The sequence below is a fragment of the Oryctolagus cuniculus genome, chromosome 16 (genome assembly GCF_051225735.1).
Source record: "Oryctolagus cuniculus isolate XC-2025 breed Fujian yellow rabbit chromosome 16, ASM5122573v1, whole genome shotgun sequence".
In the NCBI taxonomy this organism is placed as follows: Eukaryota; Metazoa; Chordata; class Mammalia; order Lagomorpha; family Leporidae; genus Oryctolagus; species Oryctolagus cuniculus.
In genome coordinates, this window is record NC_142882.1 from 60,218,253 (window position 1) to 60,242,834 (window position 24,582).

Here is a 24,582-nt window from a genome sequence, read left to right on the forward strand (position 1 = left end):
TGGTGATGGGTTAGAGATGGCAGGCGAGGGAGCAGGTGTCCGGGTGACTGCCAGGAAGCCTTGTGTAATCCGTTGATGGGGAAACGGAAAGAAGACTAGAGATACAGATATTCCCTGGCTCTTAGAATCACTGCTTGCTTTTAAAACTAGAGATAGATGTTGAAAAATTTTAACTCCTTTTCAATCTATAGATGCACGATTTTAAAAGTTTTTTATTTCTCTGTCCTATATTTATGTTACTAAGATTTCCATTTTTAGAACAAGCTGTAGGGGCCCTTGACGTGGCACAGCAAGTTAAGTGGTGTCTCCACCCTGCACCCCGGATCGGAGCCCTGGCTCCAGTCCCTGCTGCTCCACTTCCAATCCAGGTCCATGCTCATGTGCTAGGGGAGGCACCAGAAGATGGCCCACGTGCTTGGACCCTGACAGAGCTCCAGGCTTCTGGCTTCAGCTTGGCAGGGCCTCCCGCTTTGGGGCCATTTGGGGAGAGAGCCGAGGAATGGAAGGTCTCTCTCCCTCTGTCTCTCTGCCTTTCCAATACATAAAAGACAGCCTTAAGACAATCAGAATAAGCTCTAATAGGAACAGTGACCATTTCTTGAGTGCTATGCGTGGTTTCTCATTAGATTCCTGGAACCCAACAAGCAGATCCATAATCAACTACTGGTTTCATCTTCATCTTACACAGAACCTTCGTTGGGTAACTTGCAGAAGGTAGTCCGGGTAATGGTGTATTAGTCCTTCAATACGTTTTGGGTTCAATGTGTGCACGTTTCATTTAGTACAAGTAATTTTGCATTTATATTTATAAATTGGTTGGCCTTTTTTTTTTTTTTTTTTTCCTTTCCTTGCTGTTTTTACCAGGTTTGGGCGTCAGGATTATGTTTGTTTCCAAACTGAGCTGGGAAAGTGTTGGGGATCTGCTTTTATGACTCCACATTTTTCATAAACTCCAACAGCCAATGCTGAGCCAAGACTGCGTGTACGCTGATGAATTCCTCGTGGCTGTGTTACGGGGTCCTAGGCGGCACGGCCACGTACTCGGGACGTGGACGCTGCGCCCGCCCGTGGCCTGGGGCTCTCACCGCACAACGCTCGGGGGTACCCAGACCTCCCCCTTTCTCTGTCCTGAAAGATGGCTTCAGTTTCTTTCCATGGAGACTCCACCCTTGTAAACCCAAGTTTCCCTCCGTCCCACAAACAGCAGAGGGAAGCGGGATCCGCGGCCACGTAGGAGCCTCCCGCGGCCCCAGCTCCGGAGGGGCGCGAGGGGCCCCGCGCGCCGCCGGCCCCACCCCCGGCTCCTCCCCGCGCGGCCGCTGCCGGGGGCGGGCGAGCGCAGAGCGGAGGGGAGGCCCTGCGGCCCGGGGAGGGCCCGAGACTTCTCCACGTTTGCAAAGCCGCAGCGCGCCCAGGCTCGACCCACGCCGCCCGAGGTCCGCCGTGCGCCCCCGCCGCCTCCTCCTCCTCCTCCTCGCCTCGCCGTGCCGATGGCGTTCGGGGCCCCGAGCTGGCGGCCCCCGCCGCCGCCGCTGCTCCTGCTGCTGCTCTGGGTGACCGGGCAGGCGGCGCCGGTGGCAGGCCTGGGCTCCGACGCCGAGCTGCACATCGAGCGGCGCTTCGTGCCCGACGAGTGCCCGCGCACCGTGCGCAGCGGCGACTTCGTGCGCTACCACTACGTGGGCACCTTCCCCGACGGCCAGAAGTTCGACTCCAGGTACCGCGCGCCCTCGCCCCGCGCGGGCCTTCCCCTCCCGACGGACCTCCCCTCGCCCCGCCCCTCGCGCCCGCCCGGGACCCTGCGCCGCCCTCGCCCCTGGCCGCGCCGCACGCCGGTGCCCCGCTCTGGGTAAAATGGCCACTCGGACAGACCCGGGGGGGCGATGTCGAAGTCCGCCGCCGCCTCCCCTGCCGGCCCCTTCCGGCCGGTCCCTTGGGTATCTCGGCCGGCGCCGTAAAGGCGGGGATGCCGCAGCCCAGAGGGCGGCCGCTACGGTTTGGGCGGATACGGTGTGCGAGGCGTGGTTGTCCCACCCGCCATTGCCCAGGCGGTAACCGAGGCCGCGGGCGGAGGCCGAGTATCTCTTGTTAACGGGGCAGTCCGATTGACACGCAGGCGAGTGGTGCGCGTCACTCCCCCTGCCTCGCGTGCCGGCTGTCCCTCGACCTCTGCGGGCGGGGCGGTGCACCAGGTCCGGGTGGGACCTCACACTGCTGCCCACCTCTGCAGCCTGGCCTTGGGGCGCACAGGCCTCTGGTCCTCCAGCTCCAGGCTGCTCTCATCCCAAGGCCTTGTGAGCGCAAGCACTTCTAGTGACTCAGAACAGAGTGCGCATCTGCCAGGGACGCCAGGCACAGGCCTGTCTCAGGGCTTCTGAAATTCCAGACAAGGAGTGACTATACCACAGCTATGCCGCATGACACAGGCAAGGGCTTAGACATGGGCATTCGTACTCTGGTTTTTGTTGCTACCTTTGTGTGAGCAGCTTTAATGAGATTTAATTCAGGCATGATACCGTTAGCCCACTTATTTTTATTGATTGACAGCGAGAAAGAGTGATCCACCCACTGGTTCACTCCTGAAATCAGTGTTTGGGAGTACAAAGCCAAGAGCAAATCCAGTTCCTTGAGCCAGCACCAATGCCTCCCAAGGTGTCCGTTATCTGGAAACTGAAGTTAGAGCAGGATCTGGGAGTTGAACCCAGGCACCCTGTTGTAGGACATGGGTGTCCCAACCAGCATCTGGACCACTAGGCCAAATGCCCACCCTGAATTTGCCCATTTAGAATGTACAATCCAGTACTTTTAGTATATTTCTTCAATTCCAGAACATTTTTTTGCCACTCCTGGAAACGCTGAACCTATTAGTAGTCACTCCCCGCGTTCTGCCTCCCTCCTTTCCAGCCCCTGGCAACCACTGATCCACTTTATGTCTTTGCTTGTTGGGCATCTTTTGTACAAATGAAACCATACACTGTGGGTGCTTTGTGTCTGTTTTCTTCCACTTCGCTTACTGTTTTCGAGGTTCAGCCATTCTGTCGCGTGTTTCAGCACTTCCTTCTTTCCATACTGCATGTATAATCCCCATTGTATGGATTTATACATTTTATTTATCTCTTCATTAGTTGATGGACATTTAGATTATTTGCACTTTTTAAAAAGTTTTTTAAGGCCCGCGCCGCGGCTCACTAGGCTAATCCTCCGCCTAGCGGCGCCGGCACACCGGGTTCTAGTCCCGGTCGGGGCGCCGGATTCTGTCCCGGTTGCCCCTCTTCCAGGCCAGCCCTCTGCTGTGGCCAGGGAGTGCAGTGGAGGATGGCCCAAGTGCTTGGGCCCTGCACCCCATGGGAGACCAGGAAAAGCACCTGGCTCCTGCCATTGGATCAGCGTGGTGCGCTGGCCGCGGCGGCCATTGGAGGGTGCACCAACGGCAAAGGAAGACCTTTCCCTCTGTCTCTCTCTCTCACTGTCCACTCTGCCTGTCAAAAATAAAAAAAATAAAATAAAAAAAAAGTTTTTTAAGATTTATTTTATTTGAAAGGCAGAGTTAAAGATCAAGGGAAGAGTGGTCTTTCATCCACTGATTCCCAAATGGCCACAACGTCTTGGGCTGGGCCAGGCTGAAGCCAGGAGCCCGGCACTTCTTCTGAGTTTCCCATGTGGGTGCAGGGACCCAAGCACTTGGACCATCTTCTGCTGCTTTCCCTGGCACTTTTGCAGGAAGCTGGATTGAAAATGGAGCAGCTGGGACTCAAACTGGCACTCATATGGGATGCCGGCATCACAGGCAGCAGCTTTAGCTGTTGTGCCACAATGTTGGCCCCTGTGGTCTCTATTTGCACCTTTTTAAAAATATTACATTTATTTATTTAAAAGGCAGTGTGACAGAGAGAGGGAGAGACACGTCTTCCACCTGCTGGTTCACTTCCCAAATGCCTACAATAGCTAGGGTTTGGCCAGGCCAAATGCAGGAGCCAGGAACTCCATCCTGGTCTCTCACATGGGTGGCAGGGACCTAAAAACATCATCCGTTGCCTTCCCAGGTGCACCAGTAAGAAGCTGGATTGGAAGCAAAGTAGCTGAGACTCAAACCAGAACTCTGATATGGAATGCAGGCGCTCCAAGTGTCCAGTTGTCAGCTCAACATGCTATACCACAACACCTGTCCTCTGTTACACATTTTTGCCATTATGAACAATGTTGTGAACACTCAAGTACAAGGTTTTTGGTGGACATGTGTTTTACTTCTTTGGGTATATACCTAGGAGTGAAGCTGCTGGGCTGTCTGGCAACTTAATAACTTAATTCTTTTTTTTTTTTTTTTTTTTTTTTTTGACAGGCAGAGTGGACAGTGAGAGAGACAGAGAGAAAGGTCTTCCTTTGCCATTGGTTCACCCCCTAATGGCCGCTGCGGCCAGGATACCGCGCTGATCCGATGGCAGGAGCCAGGAGCCAGGAGCCAGGTGCTTTTCCTGGTCTCCCATGGGGTGCAGGGCCCAAGCACCTGGGCCATCCTCTACTGCACTCCCTGGCCACAGCAGAGAGCTGGCCTGGAAGAGGAGCAACCGGGAAAGAATCTGGTGCTCTGACTGGGACTAGAACCTGGTGTGCCGGTGCCGCAAGGCAGAGGATTAGCCTGTTGAGCTGCAGCGCCGGCCTAATTCTTTTTTTTTTTTTTTTTTTTTTTAATTTGACAGAGTTAGAGAGAGACAGAGAGAAAAGTCTTCCTTCCGTTGGTTCACCCCCCAAATGGCTGCCATGGCTGGAGCTACGCAGATCCAAAGCCCGGAGCCAGGTGCTTTCTCCTGGTCTCCCATGTGGGTGCAGGGGCCCAAGAACTTGGGCCATCCTCCACTGCCCTCCCGGGCCACAGCAGAGAGCTGGACTGGAAGAGGAGCAACCAGGACTAGAACCCAGTGTCCATATGGGATGCCAGCGCTGCAGGTGGAGGATTAACCAAGTGAGCCATGGCGTTGGCCCCTGGCAACTTAATTCTTTGAAGAGCTGCTAAATTGTTGTCTGCAATGGCTGCACCATTTTACATTCCCACCAGCAGTATATGAGGGTTCCTGGTCTCCACATTCTCATCAACATTTGTAATTGTCTGTTGTTTTTGTTATTTATTTATTTAAAGAGAGTGTGCACACTCTCGTGTGCTAGTCCCTAAAGCCTACAATGGCTGGGGCTGGGCTGGTTTGAAGCTATAAACTAGAAACACAATCCAGTTCTCCCACATGGGTGGCCGGACCCAATCCATTGAGCCATCACCACTGCCTCCCAGGGTCTGCATTGTTGGGAAGCTGGACTCAGGAACTGGAGCTGGGCATGGAACCAGGTACCCTAGTAGGGGGTGCAGGCATCCTATAGGCCAACTGCCTGCCCGATCTGTGGTTTAGATTATAGTGTAGTCATCCCAATGGTAAAGGGTGATGAGTCACTGTGGTTTTGATCTAGATTTCCCTAATGGGTAATGTTGAACACCTTCTCATGTGTTTATGGCCATTTGTACATCTTTTATTTGCTTCCTTAATTGGAAGCAAATTACTGTGGCGTAATAGGGTAAGCCTCTGCCTGTGGCACCAGCATCCCATATGGGTGCTGGTTTGTGTCTTGGCTGTTCTACTTTTTTTTTTTTTAATATTTATCTAATAATTTGAAAGTGTTACACAGAGAGAGAAGGAGAGGCAGAGAGAGAGAGTCTTGCATCTGCTGGTTCACTCCCTGATTGACTGCAATGGCTGGAGCTGTGCCGATCCGAAGCCAGGAGCCGGGAGCTTCTTCCAGGTCTCCCATGCGGGTGCAGGGGCCCAAGGGCTTGGGCCATCTTCTGCTGCTTTCCCAGGCCATAGCAGAGAGTTGGATTGGAAGTGGAGCAGCTGAGACTCGAACTGGTGCCCATATGGGATGCTGGCACTGCAGACAGCGACTCTACCTGCTATGCCACAGTGCCAGTCCCTGTTCCACTTCTGACCAGCTCTCTGCTATGGCCTGGGGAAGCAGAGAAGATGGCCCAAGTCCTTGGACCCCTGCACCTGCGTGGGAGACCTAGAAGAAGTTCCTGGATCCTGGCTTAGGATTGGCCTGGCTTGTATCGTTGTGGCCATTTGAGGAGTGAACCAGTGGATGGAGAAGACCTTTCTCTCTGTAACTCTACCTCTCAAATAAATAAAATCTTGAAAGAAGAAAGTAGGGACGATTCTTGCTTCAGCTGATGGTAATTAATAATTCCCACTAGAATGAGCTAGTCTCTGAGACTGGCAGCCACTGTGAGGCAGTGTAGGACAGTGGAAAGAGTCCAGAGGCTCATCAAATACTGATACAGTGCCAGCCCTGCAAGACAGAGACTTGTCCTGGCCTAGTGTGTCCCCTCCCTGTCCCTGCCACCTATAGCCCCAGCAATTTCAACACCGCGTGTAGTAGGAACAGAAACACACACTTCTCTCACATTGAGGTCACCTGTAGTTCTTGCCTCATGCCCTCACGTGTAAGAATTCATTCAGTCTCCAGAGAATTCATTTAGCTTCACAAGACAGGAAGGTTCCTCATTACAGATGAGGAAATTGAGGCTCAGAAAGTACAAATGAATTTCCCCAAACACCTAGCTCTTAGCCAGTTGAGTGGAAATTGGAAGCCAGGTAGTTTATGGCCATATTCTGTGGTCTGTAGTCTGCCCACGAGTCTGATGGAAGAAAGTCAAGAAGCTGTGAAGACACAGAAGGCATGGCTCTATTGGGGGTGGGGAATGGTATGATTGACTGTAGGAATAAGACCTAAGGATGAGAGAACTTGCCAGGCAGTTGCTGAGGGATAAGAGCTTGGAGTGCAGAGGGGAGGGGCGAGAAAGTGTTTGACAGATTTACGGGCCCTACAGAGGCCTGGAGCGGGTCACCTGGAGTTGGGGAAAGTGAGCTAGAGTAGGAGTTGAGGGGTGACAGTGGACCAGGGGAAAGGTGAGGGGGAGCCAGAGAGGAAGTGGTCAGCCTGTGAGAGATCCTGCTGCCTGGCTAAGGGCAGTGGGAAGCCGTTGAGGAGTTTTAATCAGAGGAGTGTGGGGTCAGACTTGCGCTTACAGAAGTCACTGGGAGACTGGAGTGGAGGGGGCCAGGCACACAGAAGCTGCTTCACCCTGGGAGCTTCCCTCTTAGATCTCCACTCCTTTGAAACTTTGGGAGCTAGAGGGCATGACTTTGATATGCCTGTGCTCGGGGCTTGGAGGAACAGAGATTTGGGTGTTTTGAGCTTTGATTTGACTGGGATCACAAACCACAAGGGGCTTTCTTTCTGTGTCTCTGCTGGCATCAGGGCAGGTGGTGCCTTTTCAGTTAATAGACATTTGCAGTTGCCAGGAGGCCCAGAGACCCTCAGCCCTTGGCCACTGCCTGGAATGTGTTTCAGGGCTTCTGAGGGCTTTGTAGTGTGCTCTGTGCCTGCTGTTCCAGAGGTTACTGGTGTTACTCTCCAGCTCTTCCGAGCCTCTCATCAGCCATTCCTGATTCAGCTTTTAAAAAATTTTTGAAATTTATTTGAAACGCAGGGAAGAGATCTTCCATCAACTGGGTTACTCCTCAAATGTCCGAATACCCAAGGATGGGACAAGCCAAAACCAGGAGCCTGGAAGTCCATCTGGGGCTCCGTTGAGGGTGGTAGGGAGCCAAGTACTTGATCCCTCACTACTGCCTTGCAGGGTGCACATTAGCAAGAACCTAGAATAGGGAGCAGAGCCAGGACTTGAACCCAGGTACTCTGATATATAATGTGTGCATCCCAAACGTCAGCTCAACTGCGGAGCCAAATGCCTGCCCCTTGGTTCAGCTTCGTAGGAGTTCTGCAGCATTCCTAGCAATAAGAGTGAGGAAAATGATCAGCTCCTTTCTTGTGACCAGAGTTTAACATGTTCCGATTGTCATTAAGCAGGCAGAACATGTGTCAGTGTCTGGTTGATTCATCCACTGCCTCCAGACCCATAAGGTCTAAGCACTCAGTAAATATCGTGTGCCCACCACATGCCTTTGTGAGTCTGTGGACTTGCAGGTGCCCTGGCACAGTGGTGGTCAAACTGTGCATGCATCAGACTCACCTGGAGAGCTGCAGTGGTAGTTATACGTGGCCTCTGACTCAGGTAGCTCTGGGGTGTGGCCAACGGATTTGCATTTGTGGAAAGTTCCCAGCTGCTGCTGCTGGTCTGATGGCCATAGTTTGTGAACCATCGCTCTAAAAGACTCATTCATGGAGGCCAACTCTGTTTTACATATTCATTCATTCAACACATTCTCATTTTTTTTTTTTTTTTTTGACAGGCAGAGTGGACAGTGAGAGAGAGAGACAGAGAGAAAGGTCTTCCTTTGCCGTTGGTTCACCCTCCAATGGCTGCCTGATCCGATGGCAGGAGCCAGGTGCTTCTCCTGGTCTCCCATGGGTTGCAGGGCCCAAGCACTTGGGCCATCCTCCACTGCACTCTCTGGCCACAGCAGAGAGCTGGCCTGGAAGAGGGGCAACCGGGACAGAATCCGGCGCCCCGACCGGGACTAGAACCCGGTGTGCTGGCGCTGCAAGGCGGAGGATTAGCCTAGTGAGCCGCGGCGCCGGCAACACATTCTCATTGACTCCTTCCCCTTCCAGGTGCTGGGGTCGTAGCAGTAAATAAGTCAGACAGAAACCTCTGCCCGTCATGGAGCTTATGTTCTGGTGGGAGGACAGGCCTGGAGGAGGTTACATGGTAAAGTAGAAGCTGGCCAGGGCTGTGGTGAAATAGGAAGCAGTAGGGATGGGGGCACAGCAGTGGGCCCAGAAAATGAGAGATGATATTGGTCACCCAATGACTGACCTTCAGACTTGGGCTTGGGCACTCTCGTGCCCCCCATAAGTCAGGCAGCGTGCAGAGTGCCACGGGAGTAGTAGACATGGGCACCTCTACCAATACCAAAGACAAGGATTTCTTCCTGCAGGAGGAAGGCTTTGGGGAGGAGCTGAGGCTTGTGCTGGGCGTTGAGCATGGATGGGATCTCATTCCTTGGAGTGGGAAGTGTGTTTAAGTGAGGAAATAGGAGAGGGCTGGTATTGTGGCACGCAGGATAAGCCACCTGCATTGCCCAGATCCCATGTGGGCGCTGCTCAACCTCAGATCCAACTCTCTGCTGATAAGCTTAGCAAAGCAGCAGAAGATGGCCCAAGCACATGGGCCCCTGCACCCTCCTGGGAGACCTGGATGGAGGTCCAGGCTCCTGCCTTCGTCCTGGCCCAGCCCTGGCCAGTGAGGCTGTTTGGGGAGTGAACCAGCAGATAGAAGACCTCTCTTTTTCAGTTTTTCCTTCTCTCTCTGTAACTCTACCTTTCAAATAAATGTCTTTAAAAAAAAAATAGAGGAAATGGGGTGGCCCATGGCCTGGGCATGAGCAGTGCAAGGCTGCAGTCAGGAGGCTTAGGAGGTGGAGGGCACGGAACTGGAGAGATGTGGGAGAATGAATCCATAGACGGCCCCAGTGGCCAGGCTGGGGAGTCTACTTCTGTATGGTGTTTTTAAAAGATTTTTGCGCAGAGGAGTAAGTGGATCAGCTGTCAGTGTGAGCAGGAATCCTACAGGTCAACTCCAGGGAGCTTCAATTTACCATTTACAGTTATCTAGCGTCTAATGTTCTAGGTGCCCAGAGAATGAAACAGACAGAAATCCTTACCTGCACCTTGGGGTAAGGGGAAGAGAGGACACAAAGCCATACCCGTTGGCATGAGCAGAAAGGAGGGGGAATTACTGAGAGGGGCTCGGCTTCCTTGTGAAGGTCCAGAATCATGAACGGAGGTGACTTGCTGGGTGCACCTGCCCCCCCCCCCCAATCCAGGATTGCAGAGGGACTTTCACTCCCTCCCCTCCCCCACAAAAGGGAGCGCTACAGCAGCGTTCCTTGTCCACCGGTGCTAACAAGACTCCACCGCAATTCCAGATTCCCAGGAGAGAAGCTGACTGGTGTTGTCACAGGGTCCAAAGTTGGGGCACAGGCTCCTATCAGCAGGACTGGTTGCAGAGAAGAGGCAGTAGGCTGGGCAGCACCAGATGGTGTAGGGATGGTCAGGAGGGGTCAGTGGTGACAGGGCAGTGGGTGAGGTCAGGACATGCTGCTTTCGGTGACACACATAAGAGTGTGAATCTGCACAGCTGTGTGGTGGACTCTTAGGAAAAAGAGGAGTGATGCAAGGAGCGCTGCTGGTTCGATGTTAGCCCCAGGAGTTCTTGCTAGCCTCTAGGCCTGTTCCTCCTGGGGCTCTTGGCAGGCTAGCCAAGCATCCCCTGTGTAGGCTGATGAGCAGGGCTTTTAATTTTCATTCATGTCTGCTGCAGGCAACTGTGCATTCGTATTAATGACTGCTTTGGTTGTGGTTTACTGAGCTGAGCACTTGTGTAAAATAAGAATTATCTATTGGGATCTGATCTTTTCATTTGTGCTGTTGCAACAAAAGTCCATAACAGCAATGTAATGATTTTACTTTGCAGAATGTTTCTTTTAAGGGTATTTTAAGTGTCCCAAAGGCCATCCAAGCCGACTGTTCCCATGGCAGGATCTGAGCCCCCATGTGGGTAGGAGAGGATGTATTTCCTCCCCGTCCCCTTCTCTGTCTTCCTTCATTGCAGTCTTTTCTTGTTTTTGCCATTTCATCAACTGCCTGCCCTTCCTCCCTTGCCTGGTTTCAGTTGCTGCTACAGGTGGTTGTTTGAGGGAAATACGCATGGGCAGAGGGCCTGGGGAGCCCAGAGTCACATTTGGGAGTGTAAGGCATGGAGAGGGGGTGGCGGGCGGAAGAGTCAAGACTTTGCTCCCCTCCAGTAGACATTTAATTATTTATTTATATTCACTTCCATCTGCTGGTCCACACCCCACACAAGCAAAGGAGCCAGTGCTGAAACCAGGCACCCCAACATGAAATGTGGGCATCCCAGGAGGGAACCTGACAGCTGTGCTGAACACCCACCCCTGCTTCCCCCTCGTTGAGTCTGCAGTTGGTCTGCCTTGGTGGTGGATCTCAGCCAGGGGAGGGCGTGAGTCAGCCAGCTCAAAGTTGAGTTTCAGTCCCATTTGCTAAGCACCGTGGTGGCACCATTGTCCTGTGTCCAGCAGGTTCCTGGCAAGTCAGCCATCTGGGTTGGTCCACATGAGACTGGACCAACCTTGAGGGCTTGTTCCTTATCATCTTGTTCAAACACAGCAGTCTTTCCCATGTTCAAAAGTATTCAATGTTCATTGAGTACACAGAATCTAAAACTGGTATCAGGGCAAGCTGACTTCCCTTTTATAAACTGATCCAAGCTCACAGAACCAAAGGGCAGTTTTTCCCCTCAGTGATAGTCTCTGAATCTGAGATAAGAATAATCTCATAGCCTGGCTCCTGGCTTTTGCCTGGCTCATTCCTGGGGGTGACAGCCGTCTGGGGAGTGAGCCAGCAGATGGCAAATCTCTCTCTCTCTCTGGTTCTCTTTCTCTTTCTCACTGTAACTCTGACTTTCAAATAAATGAATACATCTTTAAAAAAAAAAAAATTCAGCAATGAGTAGTACAAACGTGTCAGTTTACACACAAGAAAATTAGAATTAATTGAATTTTGATACCTACAGAGTTTTTATTTATTTATTTATTTGAGAGGTAGAGTTACAGACAGTGAGAGGGACAAACAGAGAGAAAGGTCTTCCGTCCGTTGGTTCATTCCCCAAATGGCCGCAACTTCTGGAGCTGCACCAATCCAAAGCCAGGAGCCAGGTGCTTCTTCCAGGTCTCCCACATGGGTGCAGGGGCCCAAGGACTTAGGCCATCTTCCACTGCTTTTCCAGGCCATAGCAGAGAGCTGGATCAGAAGAGGAGCAGCTGGGGCTAGAACCAGCACCCATATATGGGATGCCAGCGCTTCAGGCAGAGGATTAACCTATTGCGCCATGGTGCCAGCCCCACACACAGAGTTTTTAAAACTGGTTAGAGAATTCTAGAAGATTAAAATTGTAGTTGCTAAGCTGTTAGGCGTGGAGAAGGTGCTCCAGATGGTGTAGCTGTTCTGAAGGTTTACTTTGCATCACTGCTCACTTTCCGGCGACTTTTGTTCACCGATTTCCACTCTGAAGCCCCTTCAGGGACTGTTCAGGGAAAATGGGATTAAAAGAGAATAGGCGGTCAGCGCTGTGGCTCACTAGGCTAATCCTCCACCTGTGGCATCGACACTCCAGGTTCTAGTCCCGGTTGGGGCGCCGGATTCTGTCCCGGTTGCCCCTCTTCCAGGCCAGCTCTCTGCTGTGGCCCGGGAGTGCAGTGGAGGATGGCCCAAGTGCTTGGGCCCTGCACCCCATGGGAGACCAGGAGAAGCACCTGGCTCCTGGCTTCGGATCGGCACAGCGCGCCAGCCATAGCAACCATTTGGGGGGTGAACCAACAGAAGGAAGACCTTTCTCTCTGTCTCTCTCTCTCACTGTCTAACTCTGCCTGTCAAAAAAAAGAGAGAGAGAGAGAGAATAGGGGTGGGCATTTGGCCTAGAGGTTGAGACCGTCACGTACATCAGAGTGCCTGCATTCAGTGCCCGGTTCTGAGCTTCCTTCTAGTGCAGAACTCAGGAGGCAGCAATAATGGTTCAGCTGATTGGATCCTGCCACCCATGTGCGAGCTCTGGTTGGAGTTCCCAGCTCCTGGCTTTGGTTTGGCCCAGGCTCAGCTGATGTGGACATTTGGGGGCGTGAACTGGCAGATGGGAACTCTCTTTCCCTGTTTGTCTGTCTCTGTCTCTTCATATGAACAGTGTTCAAACAGTCATGGAAAATGTATATGAAAAACATGGATTTCAAAATTTTTAGCGCCAAAGTAAACATAGTTTAATTTCATTTTTCTAAGCACTTTTTGCAGTGCCCTTGTAGACCTCAATCCTGTGTTTTCCTTTGTAGGTCTGTTCCTGCTCCTCCATTCCCTCTGTACCTCCCAACATTTTGTTGCCATCCCTTAACCACAATAGCCTCCTTTTCAGTCCCTTTTAAAAAAAGAGAGTAGGGGATTGGGGCAGGAGTGGGCTTTGGGGGCTTTCAGAGTGTGTTCCTTTTGCTATTTCTTTCCAAAGTTCCTTCTTGGGGCTGGTGCTGTAGTGTAGCTGGTAAAGCCACTGCCTGCAGCACCAGCATCCCATATGGGCACTGGTTTGAGTCTCGGCTGCCCCATTTCTGATCCAGCTCCCTGCTAGTGTGCCTGGGAAAGCTTAAGGCCCTGCATCCTCATGGGAGACCCAGAAGAAGCTCCTGGCTCCTGTTTTTGTTTGACAAAGTCCCACTTGTCTGTTTTACTTTTGATATTTATGCTTTTGGTTTCATATCCAAAACATTATTGTGAAATTCAATGTTATGAAACTTTTCCCATATGGTCTCCTCTAGGAGTTTATAGTTTCAGGTCTTAGATTTGCACGTTGAGTCACTTATGGTGTAAGGTAAGGACCCAGCTTTCTTCTTTCACCTGTGGGTATTCAGTTTTCCTAGTACTGTTCATTGAAGAGATGTCCTTTTCCTGTTGGGTAGTCTTGGGGTCCTAGGCAAACTCATCTGACCATATATGCAAGCATTAATTTCTGTATGTTTGTGTTTATTCCAGTATCATACTGTTTTTACTGTTGTAACTTTGGAATATGTTTCAAAATCAGCAAATGGGAGACTGCAGCTTTGTGCTTTCTCCTGGTTGTTTTGGCTATTTAGAGGCCTTGGAGTTTCCATGTGATTTTAGGATGGTTTTTGTCCTATTTCTGCAAAACATGCCATTGGGATTAGGATAAGAATTGCATAGAACCTATAGAGACCTTCTGAGTAGTATGGAGATTTTCACAATACAGAGCTTTCGCCCTGTAACCGTTAGATGTCTTTCCGTTTATCTGTGTTCTTCATTTCTTTTCCATGGTGTTTTTCTGGTTTTCACTGCACAGTGCTTTTGCCCCTTGGTGAAGTTTATTCCTAAAAATTTTGTTCTTTTTTTTTTTTTTTTTTTTTTTTTTTTGGACAGGCAGAGTTAGACAGTGTGAGAGAGAGAGAGACAGAGAGACAGAGAGAAAGGTCCTCCTTTCCATTGGTTCACCCCTCAAGTGGCCGCTATGGCTGGCGCGTTTCTGCTGGTGCGCTGCACCAATCCAAAGCCAGGAGCCAGGTACTCCCTCCTGGTCTCCCATGCGGGTGCAGGGCCCAAGCACTTGGGCCATCCTCCACTGCCTTCCCGGGCCACAGCAGAGAGATGGACTGGAAGAGGAGCAACCGGGACAGAATCCGGCACCCTGACCGGGACTAGAAGCTGGGGTGCCGGCGCCGTGGGCAGAGGATTAGCCTAGTGAGCCGCAGCACTGGCCAAAATTTTGTTCTTTTTGATGGTGTTGTTAATAGTACTGTTTTGTTTTCAGGTCATTCATATTTATAGAAGCACAACTGATTTTTATGTGCTGATGTTTTCATATTGTGTAGCTTAGTGAGTTCAGTTTATTAGTTCTGACTGTGTGTGTATGGACACTTCAGGGTTTGCTACATACAGGATCGTTTTATCTGTGAACAGAGATAGTTTTCTTCTTTCCAGTTTGGATGCGTCATATTTCTTTTTCTTGCTTAATTGCCCTGGCTGGGAGTTCCAAGATTATGTTGAACAGATGCAGAAAACACAGGCATCCTTGCCTTGTTCCTGATCGTAGAGGAAAAGCTTTCATTTCTCACCATTGAGCCTGATGTCAGCCGAGCACAGCTCTTCTGTTAAAGTTTCCTGGAATTGCCTCACCGGGGTGTGTCTCCTGTTTCCTGCAGGATCCTGGCTGGGATAACAATAAGAGGTGGAAACCGGCCAGTGTGTGGCTTAGTGGGTAAAAGTGCCACCTGTGACGCTGGCATCCCATATGGGTGCAGGTTCGCGTCCCAGCTACTCCAATTCCTATCTAATGCACTCTGGGAAAAGCAATGGAGAATAGCCCAAGTGCTTGGGCCCCTGCACCCATGTGGGAGACCTGGAGGAAGCTCCTGACTCCAGGCTTTAAGCTGGCCCAGCCCAAGGCCATTGTAGCCATATGGGGAGTGAACCAGCGGATGGAACATATCTATCTCTCTCTCTCTCTGCCTTTGTCTCTAATTAACTCTGCCTTTCAAATAAACAAAAAGTAAATCTTAAAAAAAAAAAAAGAGGTGGAAGCAACCAGCTGCCGCGTCAGGCGACATAAGTGCTGACGAGTACTCCAGAGTCTGGAAAATCAATTTTCATGACTGGTTCTGGGTGCGATGCTACCCCTGAAATTGTGCCAGTTGTGCTGATCAGCATGTACTTGCTAAGAGCAACTTTCCAGATGGTCGGAGTTCTAAGCAGTAGATAAGTCTCGCATTGTCAGTTTCTTGTGTGTGTAAATGTATACATTTGCTATCAGAAAGGCCTTTTTTTGTATTTAACACTTTGCTGCTTACTTGTTCACAGGCTTGGCAGTCATCAGGTGAAGAAAAGTAGTACTGCGAGGTAGCAGCATCTTTTATACACCATCTTGGAGGTCTTGTGTCTCAGCTTCAGAGTCACGCAGTCCTGGGGTCTAGCTCTTCCCCCCACTTAGCTGAGTTTGTGAGCTTGGGAAATTAAATATATGTTTGAAAGGCAGAGTGACAGAGACTGGGGGAAAGACTGACAGAGAGATCTTCCATCTGCTGGTTCACTCCCCAGATGCCCACGACAGCTGGGGCTGGGCCACGGCTGAAGGAGGAGGTGGCTCCATGTGGATCTCACACGTGGGCAGCAGGGACCCAAGCACTTGGGCTGTCATCTGCTGCCTTAGCAGGATGCTGGCTCAGAAGTGGAGGCCTAGGTACTCAAACCAGCACTCCTATATGGGATCAGACATAGCAAGCTCGTGCTTAACCCTCTGTGCCCTAGAGGTTAGGAAAATGTTTCATCTCCAAGGAGCGGGAATATCACAGCATCTACCTTAAAGTGTTGTGTGAGGGCACTTGAGAAGGCTCATGGGAAAATGGAAGTAAAAGATAGGTCCGTTTTGGTACAAAAAGTGTATGAAATCCATGCATTTCCCATGAGCTCTTTGGAGACCCGTACAGGAGGATTAAGTGAGGTGGTGCGTGTGAGGAGGTTAGTTTGCGGCTGGCTCTGAAGCGTAATAAACCCTCCATAAATGGTAGTCATTATTACAAAGTGTTTTGGGAACTAGGAGGGTGCTTCCCAAAGTCTGTGGAATTAAAAGATGAGTTTATTTTGGTGCAAAACAAATTTGAGATCTGTGCGTAGTTTTTTCATAAAATGCAGTTCCCATGAACTCTCTGAAGTCTCCTTGCACCTTCAGGTTCTGTGGAAGGAAAATATATGCTTGAAGTCGTTTTCTACCTGTGCCCTGTTGCTGTTTGCACATGTTCTGAGCCTCGGGAGTCTTTGAAGTCTTGCTTTCTGACCCGTTATTAGCAGCCCGCCAGTTTGATGATGGTTCTGGCGCCGCCAGGCCCCAGCCAGGTGAAATGCGAGAGCTGGCATTCCAGGGAGTCGGTCTTGAGCCCCCGGCTGTAGCGGGCTGAGGTGGGAAGCCGTGCTGCACAGAGCTGTGTCCACCAGCTTGTTGGCCTGCCCTTGCAGTCCTGCTGCCTGCTCACTGCCCTGGAGGACACGAAGGCTGGTGACACAGCTCGCGAAGCTGCGAGGGGAAAGGGAAGGGTGGCAGGTGTGAGGAAGCAGCCCCACCTGGCATGGTGACGTGGACTCTTGCCCAAGCTGCTCCTTAGGGAACAATGAGGAAGAGGTGGGAGTGGCTTACAAAATGAAGGTGGCACGCCCTAATGACAGAAATCCCCACAGCTCCTGGCATTTCAGGGCAGGAGGAATGACATGACCATTTGGAAAAGTCAGCGAGAACGCAAGAGAAAATCATCTGAAATCCCCTAGCTTTAGATGACTGCTGGTAAAATGTTCATGTATCAACTTGTGGATTCTTTCATATGCTTCCCTATATGTAAACTGAAAATGGGACTACCTTGTAGCTGTGCCTCTGGAACCTGCCCTTGACTCTTACTGTGTCTGTCTCTCCATGTCAGCGAGTAGGAATCTCCATCACTGAAAACAGCTGCGGGACATTTTATCCTATGTCTTTGCCTTACATACAGGTAGTGCCATACCCTTGAACTTCTAAGTTATTTCCACTGTTCACTGTGCTAAACCAAGCTCTGTCTGCAGCTGTTTTCTTGAGCATAGTGGCTGAAACTCCGTGGGCCTCTCCACCAGTTTATAAGATACTTGGAGGCAAAGTCCATGCTTTGGACTTCTTTTATAGCCCCCTTCCTCCCAAAGCAACCTAGCATGGTGTCTTTTTTTTTTTTTTTTTTTCTTTTTTGACAGGCAGAGTGGACAGTGAGAGAGAGACAGAGAAAGGTCTTCCTTTGCCGTTGGTTCACCCTCCAATGGCTGCCACGGCCAGCGCGCTGTGGCCGGCGCGCTGCGGCCGGTGCACCGCGTTGATCCGATGGCAGGAGCCAGGTACTTCTCCTGGTCTCCCATGGGGTGCAGGGCCCAAGCACTTGGGCCATCCTCCACTGCACTCTCTGGCCACAGCAGAGAGCTGGCCTGGAAGAGGGGCAACCGGGACAGAATCCGGCGCCCCGACCGGGACTAGAACCCGGTGTGCCGGCGCCGCAAGGCTGAGGATTAGCCTAGTGAGCCGCAGCACCGGCCGCATAGTGTCTTAATAGGCAAACCCTTGGTGGTTGTAAGTTTGATGAGGGCGTGTCTCCCAGCTACCATTTCATTATTTATCTTCTGACCTAAGGCCATCACCTGTCAGCCTTTAAAACTCATACGTTAGTGGTTTCATCAGAGGCAGGCACTTGGTGCAGTGGTTGAAAAGTCAGCTGAGGCACTCGTATCCCATATCTGAGTTCCCCTGTTCCAGTCCGGGCTTCCTGCTAATCTGTGCTCTGGGAAGCAGCAGGCCCAAGTAGCTGGGCTCCTGCCACCTAGATTGAGACTTGGGTTGAATTCCCAGCTCCCAGTGTTGCCAGCATTTGGGGAGTGAACTGTGGATGGGAGCTTTCTCCCTGTCTGTTTCGCTGCTTCCCAAATAAATAAATAATTTATTAAAAATACTTTGTCAGACTTTTCTTTTACCTGTGATAATTATAATATTGGCATAACCCTTAGGTTTCCTGAACACTTTTCATGTTGTTATATACATCCTGGGATGCCTGGTGTTATTCCTCCCATTTCAAAATAGAGGAAGTGGAGGTTAAGAGTTTAAATCTGGAGATTGGTGCTATGGCACAGCAGATTAAAGCCACAGCCTACAGCTCCAGCAACTCGTATGGGTGTCAGTTCACGTCCCAGCTGCTCCACTTCTGATCCAGCTCCCTGCTCATGTGCCTGGGAAAGTGGTGGAAGATGGACTAAGTCCTTGGGTTCCTACACCCTCTTGGGAGACTTGGAAGAACCTCCTGGCTCCTGGCTTCAGCCTGGCCCAGCCCTGGCTATTGCGGCAACTTGGGGAGAGAACCGGCGAATGAAGATCTTTCCTTCTTTTCTGTCTCTCCTTCTCTCTCTCTGTAACTCTGCCTTTCAAAAAATAAATAAATCTCTAAAAAAACAAACAAACAAACAAAAAGAGTTTAAATCCAGGGTGGGCTTTGTGGTACAGCAAGTTAAGCTGCTGTTGGGACACCTGTATCTCACATTGGAGATTGGAGTGCCAGTTCAAATCCAGGCTTCTCCTGATCCAGCTTCTTCCTAATGTCCCTGAGATGGCAATGAATTATGGCCCAAGTCCTAGGGTCTCTGCCACCCATAGGGAGACCCTGATGGAGTTCCAGGATCCTGGCTTTGGCCTGGCTCAGTCCTCAGTGTGCAGGCATTTGGGAAGTGAACCAGCAGATGAAAGATATCTTTCTCCTCCCTCTCTCTCTCTCTCGCTTTCTTGCTGTCTGACTCTTGTTCCTGCCTTTCAAATAAAAAGGCCATAGAGAAATAATAATGTAAAAATAAGTACTGTCCCATGAAGATGCTCCCTTCATCAGTAACTCCTCGGCAGGCAACCCCTCTGCTCTGCTCTGGTTGTCCTGTGTCCCTGCCCCTGCCACACTGGTTGCGCCCCGGAAAGGAAAGGCCTCTTATGCTTTTCTCTTTCTGCCTTTTGCATCTTCAGCTATGACAGAGACTCCACTTTCAACGTGTTTGTGGGGAAAGGACAGCTGATCGCGGGGATGGACCAAGCTCTGGTCGGGATGTGTGTCAACGAGAGGCGTTTCGTGAAGATCCCCCCAAAGCTTGCCTACGGAAGCGAAGGAGTTTGTAAGTGTTTGCTCCGCATTTATGAACAGCTCTGCAGAAACGCCCAGAACACTCACACTCAGCTCTGTCATGCAGATGAGTGAAATCTTGGAAGATTTAGATTCTGGAACATGAGAAGCAGTGAACACACAGAGCTAAAATTGCCTTCTTCGGGTCACCTCTGCTAGATATGCAAGAGGGCATTATTAATGCTGGGGTATCGAAGGATACCCTTGATGAGAAGCAGTTTTGTTTTTTCTCTTTTCAATTTCATTTGGAAGAAGGGAATGGTACACCAGCGACCACTTGAAAGCCCTATGGCTTCCATTTATGTTGGCGATGTCGTAGGTATTTGTGAGTGCTTGTCTGGGCTGACAGGCAGTGGAGTCTCAGTGTGAGTTCTTTTCTAGCTGGCGTGATCCCCCCAAACTCCGTGCTTCATTTTGACGTACTTCTGATGGACATCTGGAATTCTGAGGACCAGGTTCAGATCCACACATATTTCAAGCCCCCCAGCTGCCCTCGGACCATCCAGGTGTCTGATTTTGTAAGGTACCACTACAACGGGACGTTCTTGGATGGGACACTCTTCGATTCAAGGTACGTCTTGCTGTTGGGGGTATCGTCAGTGAAGCACCTCTTCATTCCTTCTGTCTTGTCTGCTTTTTGTACCCACGGGAAAACCAGGAAAAGGCCCCTTCCCAGACTTTATCTGGCACCAGACTCTGTTCCATGGTTCATGTTCCATGGTGCCAGGGTCAGAATGTAGTATGATGGAGAAAACCCCAAGAGCAATATTTATCTAACTTCACAGCGTAAGTGAACGGTCCCGTTTCTAAGGAGGCTCACACACGTGTTGATTGGTTTTTGAGTTCTCCCCTGGAAGGGGGGTGGGTGGAACAGTGAAGGCACCTGGAGCTGTGCACAGGGCTGGGGCTGAGTGAGGCCAAGAACCCCTCTTGCTGGGGTGCGTTTGATTAGTGGGCAGCTGGCCTGTTTCTGTCCATCACTGCCACACACACACACACACACACACATGCTTTTTAGGTCTTCCAAGACTCCAGGACGTGTGCTCTCTATTTGGCAGCAAGGATCCATGAATGCTGCTCCCTGGGGATGGGTGTGGGCGCATTGTGCAGCTGGATTTGGGTAGCACGAGCCTTACTGAGGGTGAACTGGAGACACCCTCATGGTATGGAACTTTCTCCCTTCTCATTGGTTTTTCAGTCACAATCGCATGAAGACGTATGACACGTACGTGGGGATCGGCTGGCTGATTCCTGGAATGGATAAAGGGCTCCTAGGGATGTGTGTGGGGGAGAAGCGCATCATCACCATCCCGCCTTTCCTGGCCTACGGAGAGGAGGGAGATGGTAAGACCTTCTCTTACCCACCCTCATTCTTATTGCAGGGACACCACGTGACACCCATGGGGCCTTCTGGTCTAGTATGGTAGCCACTAAGACCCATGAGGCTATTTACATTTAAATGGAAATAAATTAAAACTACATAAGATTTAAAATTCATTCCCTTGGTCACCCTGCACATTTCGAGAGCAACACAGGCAGCCGAGAGCTGCTGTAGTGGACGGTGCAGATCCGGAGGTGCCCATCACTGCAGAAAGTTCTAGTGGACAGCCTTCGTCTGGGTGGTCTGCTCTCTGTTGCCCGAGTTGCAGAAAATCCCACTTGCTCATGGTCATTAGCTTCAGCCCTTCGTCTCTGTCTTACCAGCTGTGGCTTTGGGCACCATCCTCTCTTATTTCCCCATCTGTGAAATAAGGTTTGAATGTCTAAAGGTTGCAGATATCAAGGTAGAAAATCATTATTCATACGATGTCAGAATTGCCAGACTTCCCCCAGTGTATACCTCCGTGATAGATTTTGTTTGTGACATTAGCTCCTGTGGGCAAATGCAAAGCATACCATTAGAAAATAAATTAGTAAGAATGAGTGTCCCGATAGTGGCTGATAAACAGAATCTCTCAGTTACTCAGGTTTGAATTTCAGGTATGTTTAACCATGCTTGACGGACTGACATAACAGAGAGAATTGTAAGCATTTAAACAGCAGAGATGCATCTATCTAGTTGGGACTAGAAAGGAGAACGTGATGCTGCCTGAGAACTTTACTGATAGATAGTGGTACCAACTTGTAATAACCCTTATAAGCTTGTCCAGGTGAGCTGGATGAGGGGGAGTCCTCAGTGGATGGGGCTCGGTCTTCCTGCGCCACCTGCACTTTTATATATTTTACCTGCTAGGGATCTGTTGACAGTTTCTTAAAAGAGGGTGGGGGTAGCATTACCCATGAAAAGAAAAGTGTGAAAACCACTACCATCATATGTTTTAGTCTCTTCTCCTTGAGGTGTGGCCTTTCTAATTGACATTCAAATGATCTCTGGCCAGTGGAAGTTCATTCACCTAGCTCTCAAATTATTTGGATATCATCATCCACGTTAAAAAAAAAATAGATCCCCAGCCTAATTTGAGGAATATTATTTACTTATGTCAAATAAATATTTGTAATACATAGCTTCTTTTATTTATTTATTTTTATTTTTGAAAGAATTACAGAGAGAGGTAGAGAGAGAGAAAGAGAGGTCTTTCAACCTCTGGTTCACTCCCCCAAATGGGCACAATAGCCAGAGCTGAGCTGACCTGAAGTCAGGAGCCAGGAGCTTCTTCTGGGACTGCCATGTGGGTGCAGGGGCCCAAGGACTTGGGCCATCTTCTACTGCTCTCCCAGGCAATAGCAGAGAGCTGGATCGGAAGAGAAGCAGCCATGACTAGAACCAGTGCCCATATGGGATGCCGGCACTCCATGCTGGGGCTTTAACCTGCTGCACCACAGCGCTGGCCCCAGCTTATTTTAGATAGTTACTTTTTTTTTTTTTTAAGATTTATTTATTTATTTGAAAGTCGGCGTTACACAGAGAGAAGGATAGGCAGAGAGGGAGAGAGAAAGGTCTTCCATCATTCCCCAATTGGCCGCAGTGGCCAGAGCTGTGCCAATCCGAAGCCAGGAGCTTCTTCCGGGTCTTCTTCCAGGTCCCAAGGACTTGGGCCATCCTCTACTGCTTCCACAGGCCATAACAGAGCTGGATCAGAAGTGGAGCAGCTGGGATTCAAACTGGCGCTCATATGGGATGCTGGCACTGCAGACAGTGGCTTCACTCGCTACTCCACAGTGCTGGCCTCCATTAAATAGTTACTTTTAAAAATAGTTACTTTTAAAAAATACTAAAAGGGGGGGGGGGCGGTGCTGTGATGTAGTGGGTAAAGCCGCTGCCTACTGTGCCAGCATTCCATATGGGCACTGGTTCAGGACCCGGCTGCTCCACTTCTGATCCAGCTCTCTGCTTGGTCTGGGAAAGCAGTAGAAGATGGCCCAAGTTGTTGGGCCCCTGCATCCACATTGGAGACCGGGAAGAAGCTCCTGGCTCCTGGCTTCGGATCAGCGCAGCTCTGGCTATTGCAGTCAAATGGGGAGTAAACCAGTGGATGGAAGACCTCTCTCTCTCTCTGCCTCTCTGTCGCTCCCCGTCTTCGTGGAGGAACGACACTAAACCCTGCCTAGGCTTCATATCCGAGTCACGGCACCATTATGTCGCTCCCCGTCTTCATGGAGGAACGACACAGGACCCTGCGCTGTTCTTTCATCTGCTCGGCCCTTCCTGGGTTTGCTGCTGGTTCTTCCCGGGTTGGCTGCCGTCCCTTCCACCTCCGTGGAAGGGCGGTTCCCCCTAGCCACTTTCCCCACTTCCGCGGGGGAGCGGCACACCGCCGGCCGGCTCTCTCGGGGGCTGCACAGGTGTTCCTTCAGATAGATGTTCCTCTTAGATGTTCCTCGTGCATGTTGTCTCTCTCCTCCTTTATAGTCCTCTTCCACCAATCCCAACTCTGCTACCCACACGCCGAGTACGCTGCTCTCCTCCAATCAGGAGTAAGTCCTACAGTTTATTGGCTGAACTGGAGGCAGCTGTGTAGAAGCTGTTTCTCCCTTCTCAGCGCCATATTGTGGGAGAGCAGATGCATAGAATAAGTCCCAATTCCAGTAACTTAGTCTAGTCTGAGTTGCTCCCAATTGCTCCCCACACCTCTCCTTCTCTGTGTAGCTCTGACTTTCAAGCAAATAAATAAATCTTTAAAAAAAATACTTTATACTTGAATACTGTTCTCAGCTCTCCAAGTATAATTCCAAGTGGGTGAATTTAATGGTATATGGACTATTATCTTAGTAGTAAAGTTGCTATAAAAATATTCAGTTAGCGCATGCTAATGCTAAAAAAATTTAAACCCTGGTGTTACATTTCTTTTTAAAGATTTCTTTTATTTGAAAGGTAGAGTGACAGAAAGGGAGAGACAGAAAGAAAAAGATCTTCCATCCTCTGGTTCACTCCCCAAATGATTCTAATGGTTGGGACTGGGCCAGGCCAAATCCAGGAGCCAGGAATTCCATTTAGGTCTCCCATATGGTAGGCAGTGGCCCACGTACTTGGACCGTGTTCCATTATTTTCCAAGGCACATTAGCAGGGAGTTGGATGAGAAGTGGAACAGCCGAAACTCGAATTGACACTCCAGTGTGGCATATCAGTGTGGCAGGCAGTGACTTAACCCACTGTGCCACAACACCAGCCGCTGGTGTTACTATTAAGACTTCCTTTCTTTTCCTCTTAAGTTAAAAGATGAAGAAAAGCATTCTGAAGGCTGAGTCAGCACCTTGCTTTGTGCAGATTTCATTCCTCTCAACAGGAGAGAAGAGGGCTGAGCTCTGCCACAGGTCCAGCTGAAGGATCCAGGTCACTTGCTTTGTCGTGTTAATTTTCTGTTATCTCAGATTCCTGGAGTCAGAGTTCTTTATTGGTTGGTGTTGCTCTTTGGGGATGAGCTGGTATCCCGTAGTGCCATGTGGATGGTCCTTTGCAGATACACTTGTTCTCAGTCCCTGCAGGGGATTGGTTCAGAACAGGCATCCCTCCCCAACCCCATATCCAAACCATAGCGGCCCAAGTCACTTACATAAAATAATGTGGGGTTTGCACATAACCTACACACATACTCCCATGTGTATTAAATCATCTCTCGATTACTTACAATACCTGATAGAATGTAAATGGCTTGTGGTATTGTTACACTGTATTGTTTGTGGGATAATGACAAGGGAAAGTCTATACCTGTTTAGTACGCACATAATTTTGTTTTCTTTGAACTTGACATTGGTTGAATTCATGAATGTGTGTATTCATTACATTCTGTACTCACCACATCCCCAGTGTTAGGCACACCCAAGAGAAATAGTACCACCCAGTGGCAGGCGTTCGGC

The 24,582-nt window shown here is 50.2% G+C and overlaps 1 protein-coding gene across 1 annotated transcript in view; it reads left to right on the plus strand.

Annotated features, from left to right (window-relative positions):
• Window positions 1-1,319: 1,319 nt before the first annotated feature.
• The window catches only part of FKBP9 (FKBP prolyl isomerase 9), a 46,406-nt gene continuing 23,143 nt past the window's right edge, over window positions 1,320-24,582 (plus strand). Inside the window, exons 1-4 of the mRNA XM_002713745.6 lie at window positions 1,320-1,717; window positions 19,133-19,278; window positions 19,668-19,857; window positions 20,485-20,630. Of these exons, the coding sequence (XP_002713791.3) occupies window positions 1,491-1,717; window positions 19,133-19,278; window positions 19,668-19,857; window positions 20,485-20,630 (709 nt within the window). The 5' untranslated portion in view covers window positions 1,320-1,490. The remainder of the gene's footprint in view (window positions 1,718-19,132; window positions 19,279-19,667; window positions 19,858-20,484; window positions 20,631-24,582) is intronic.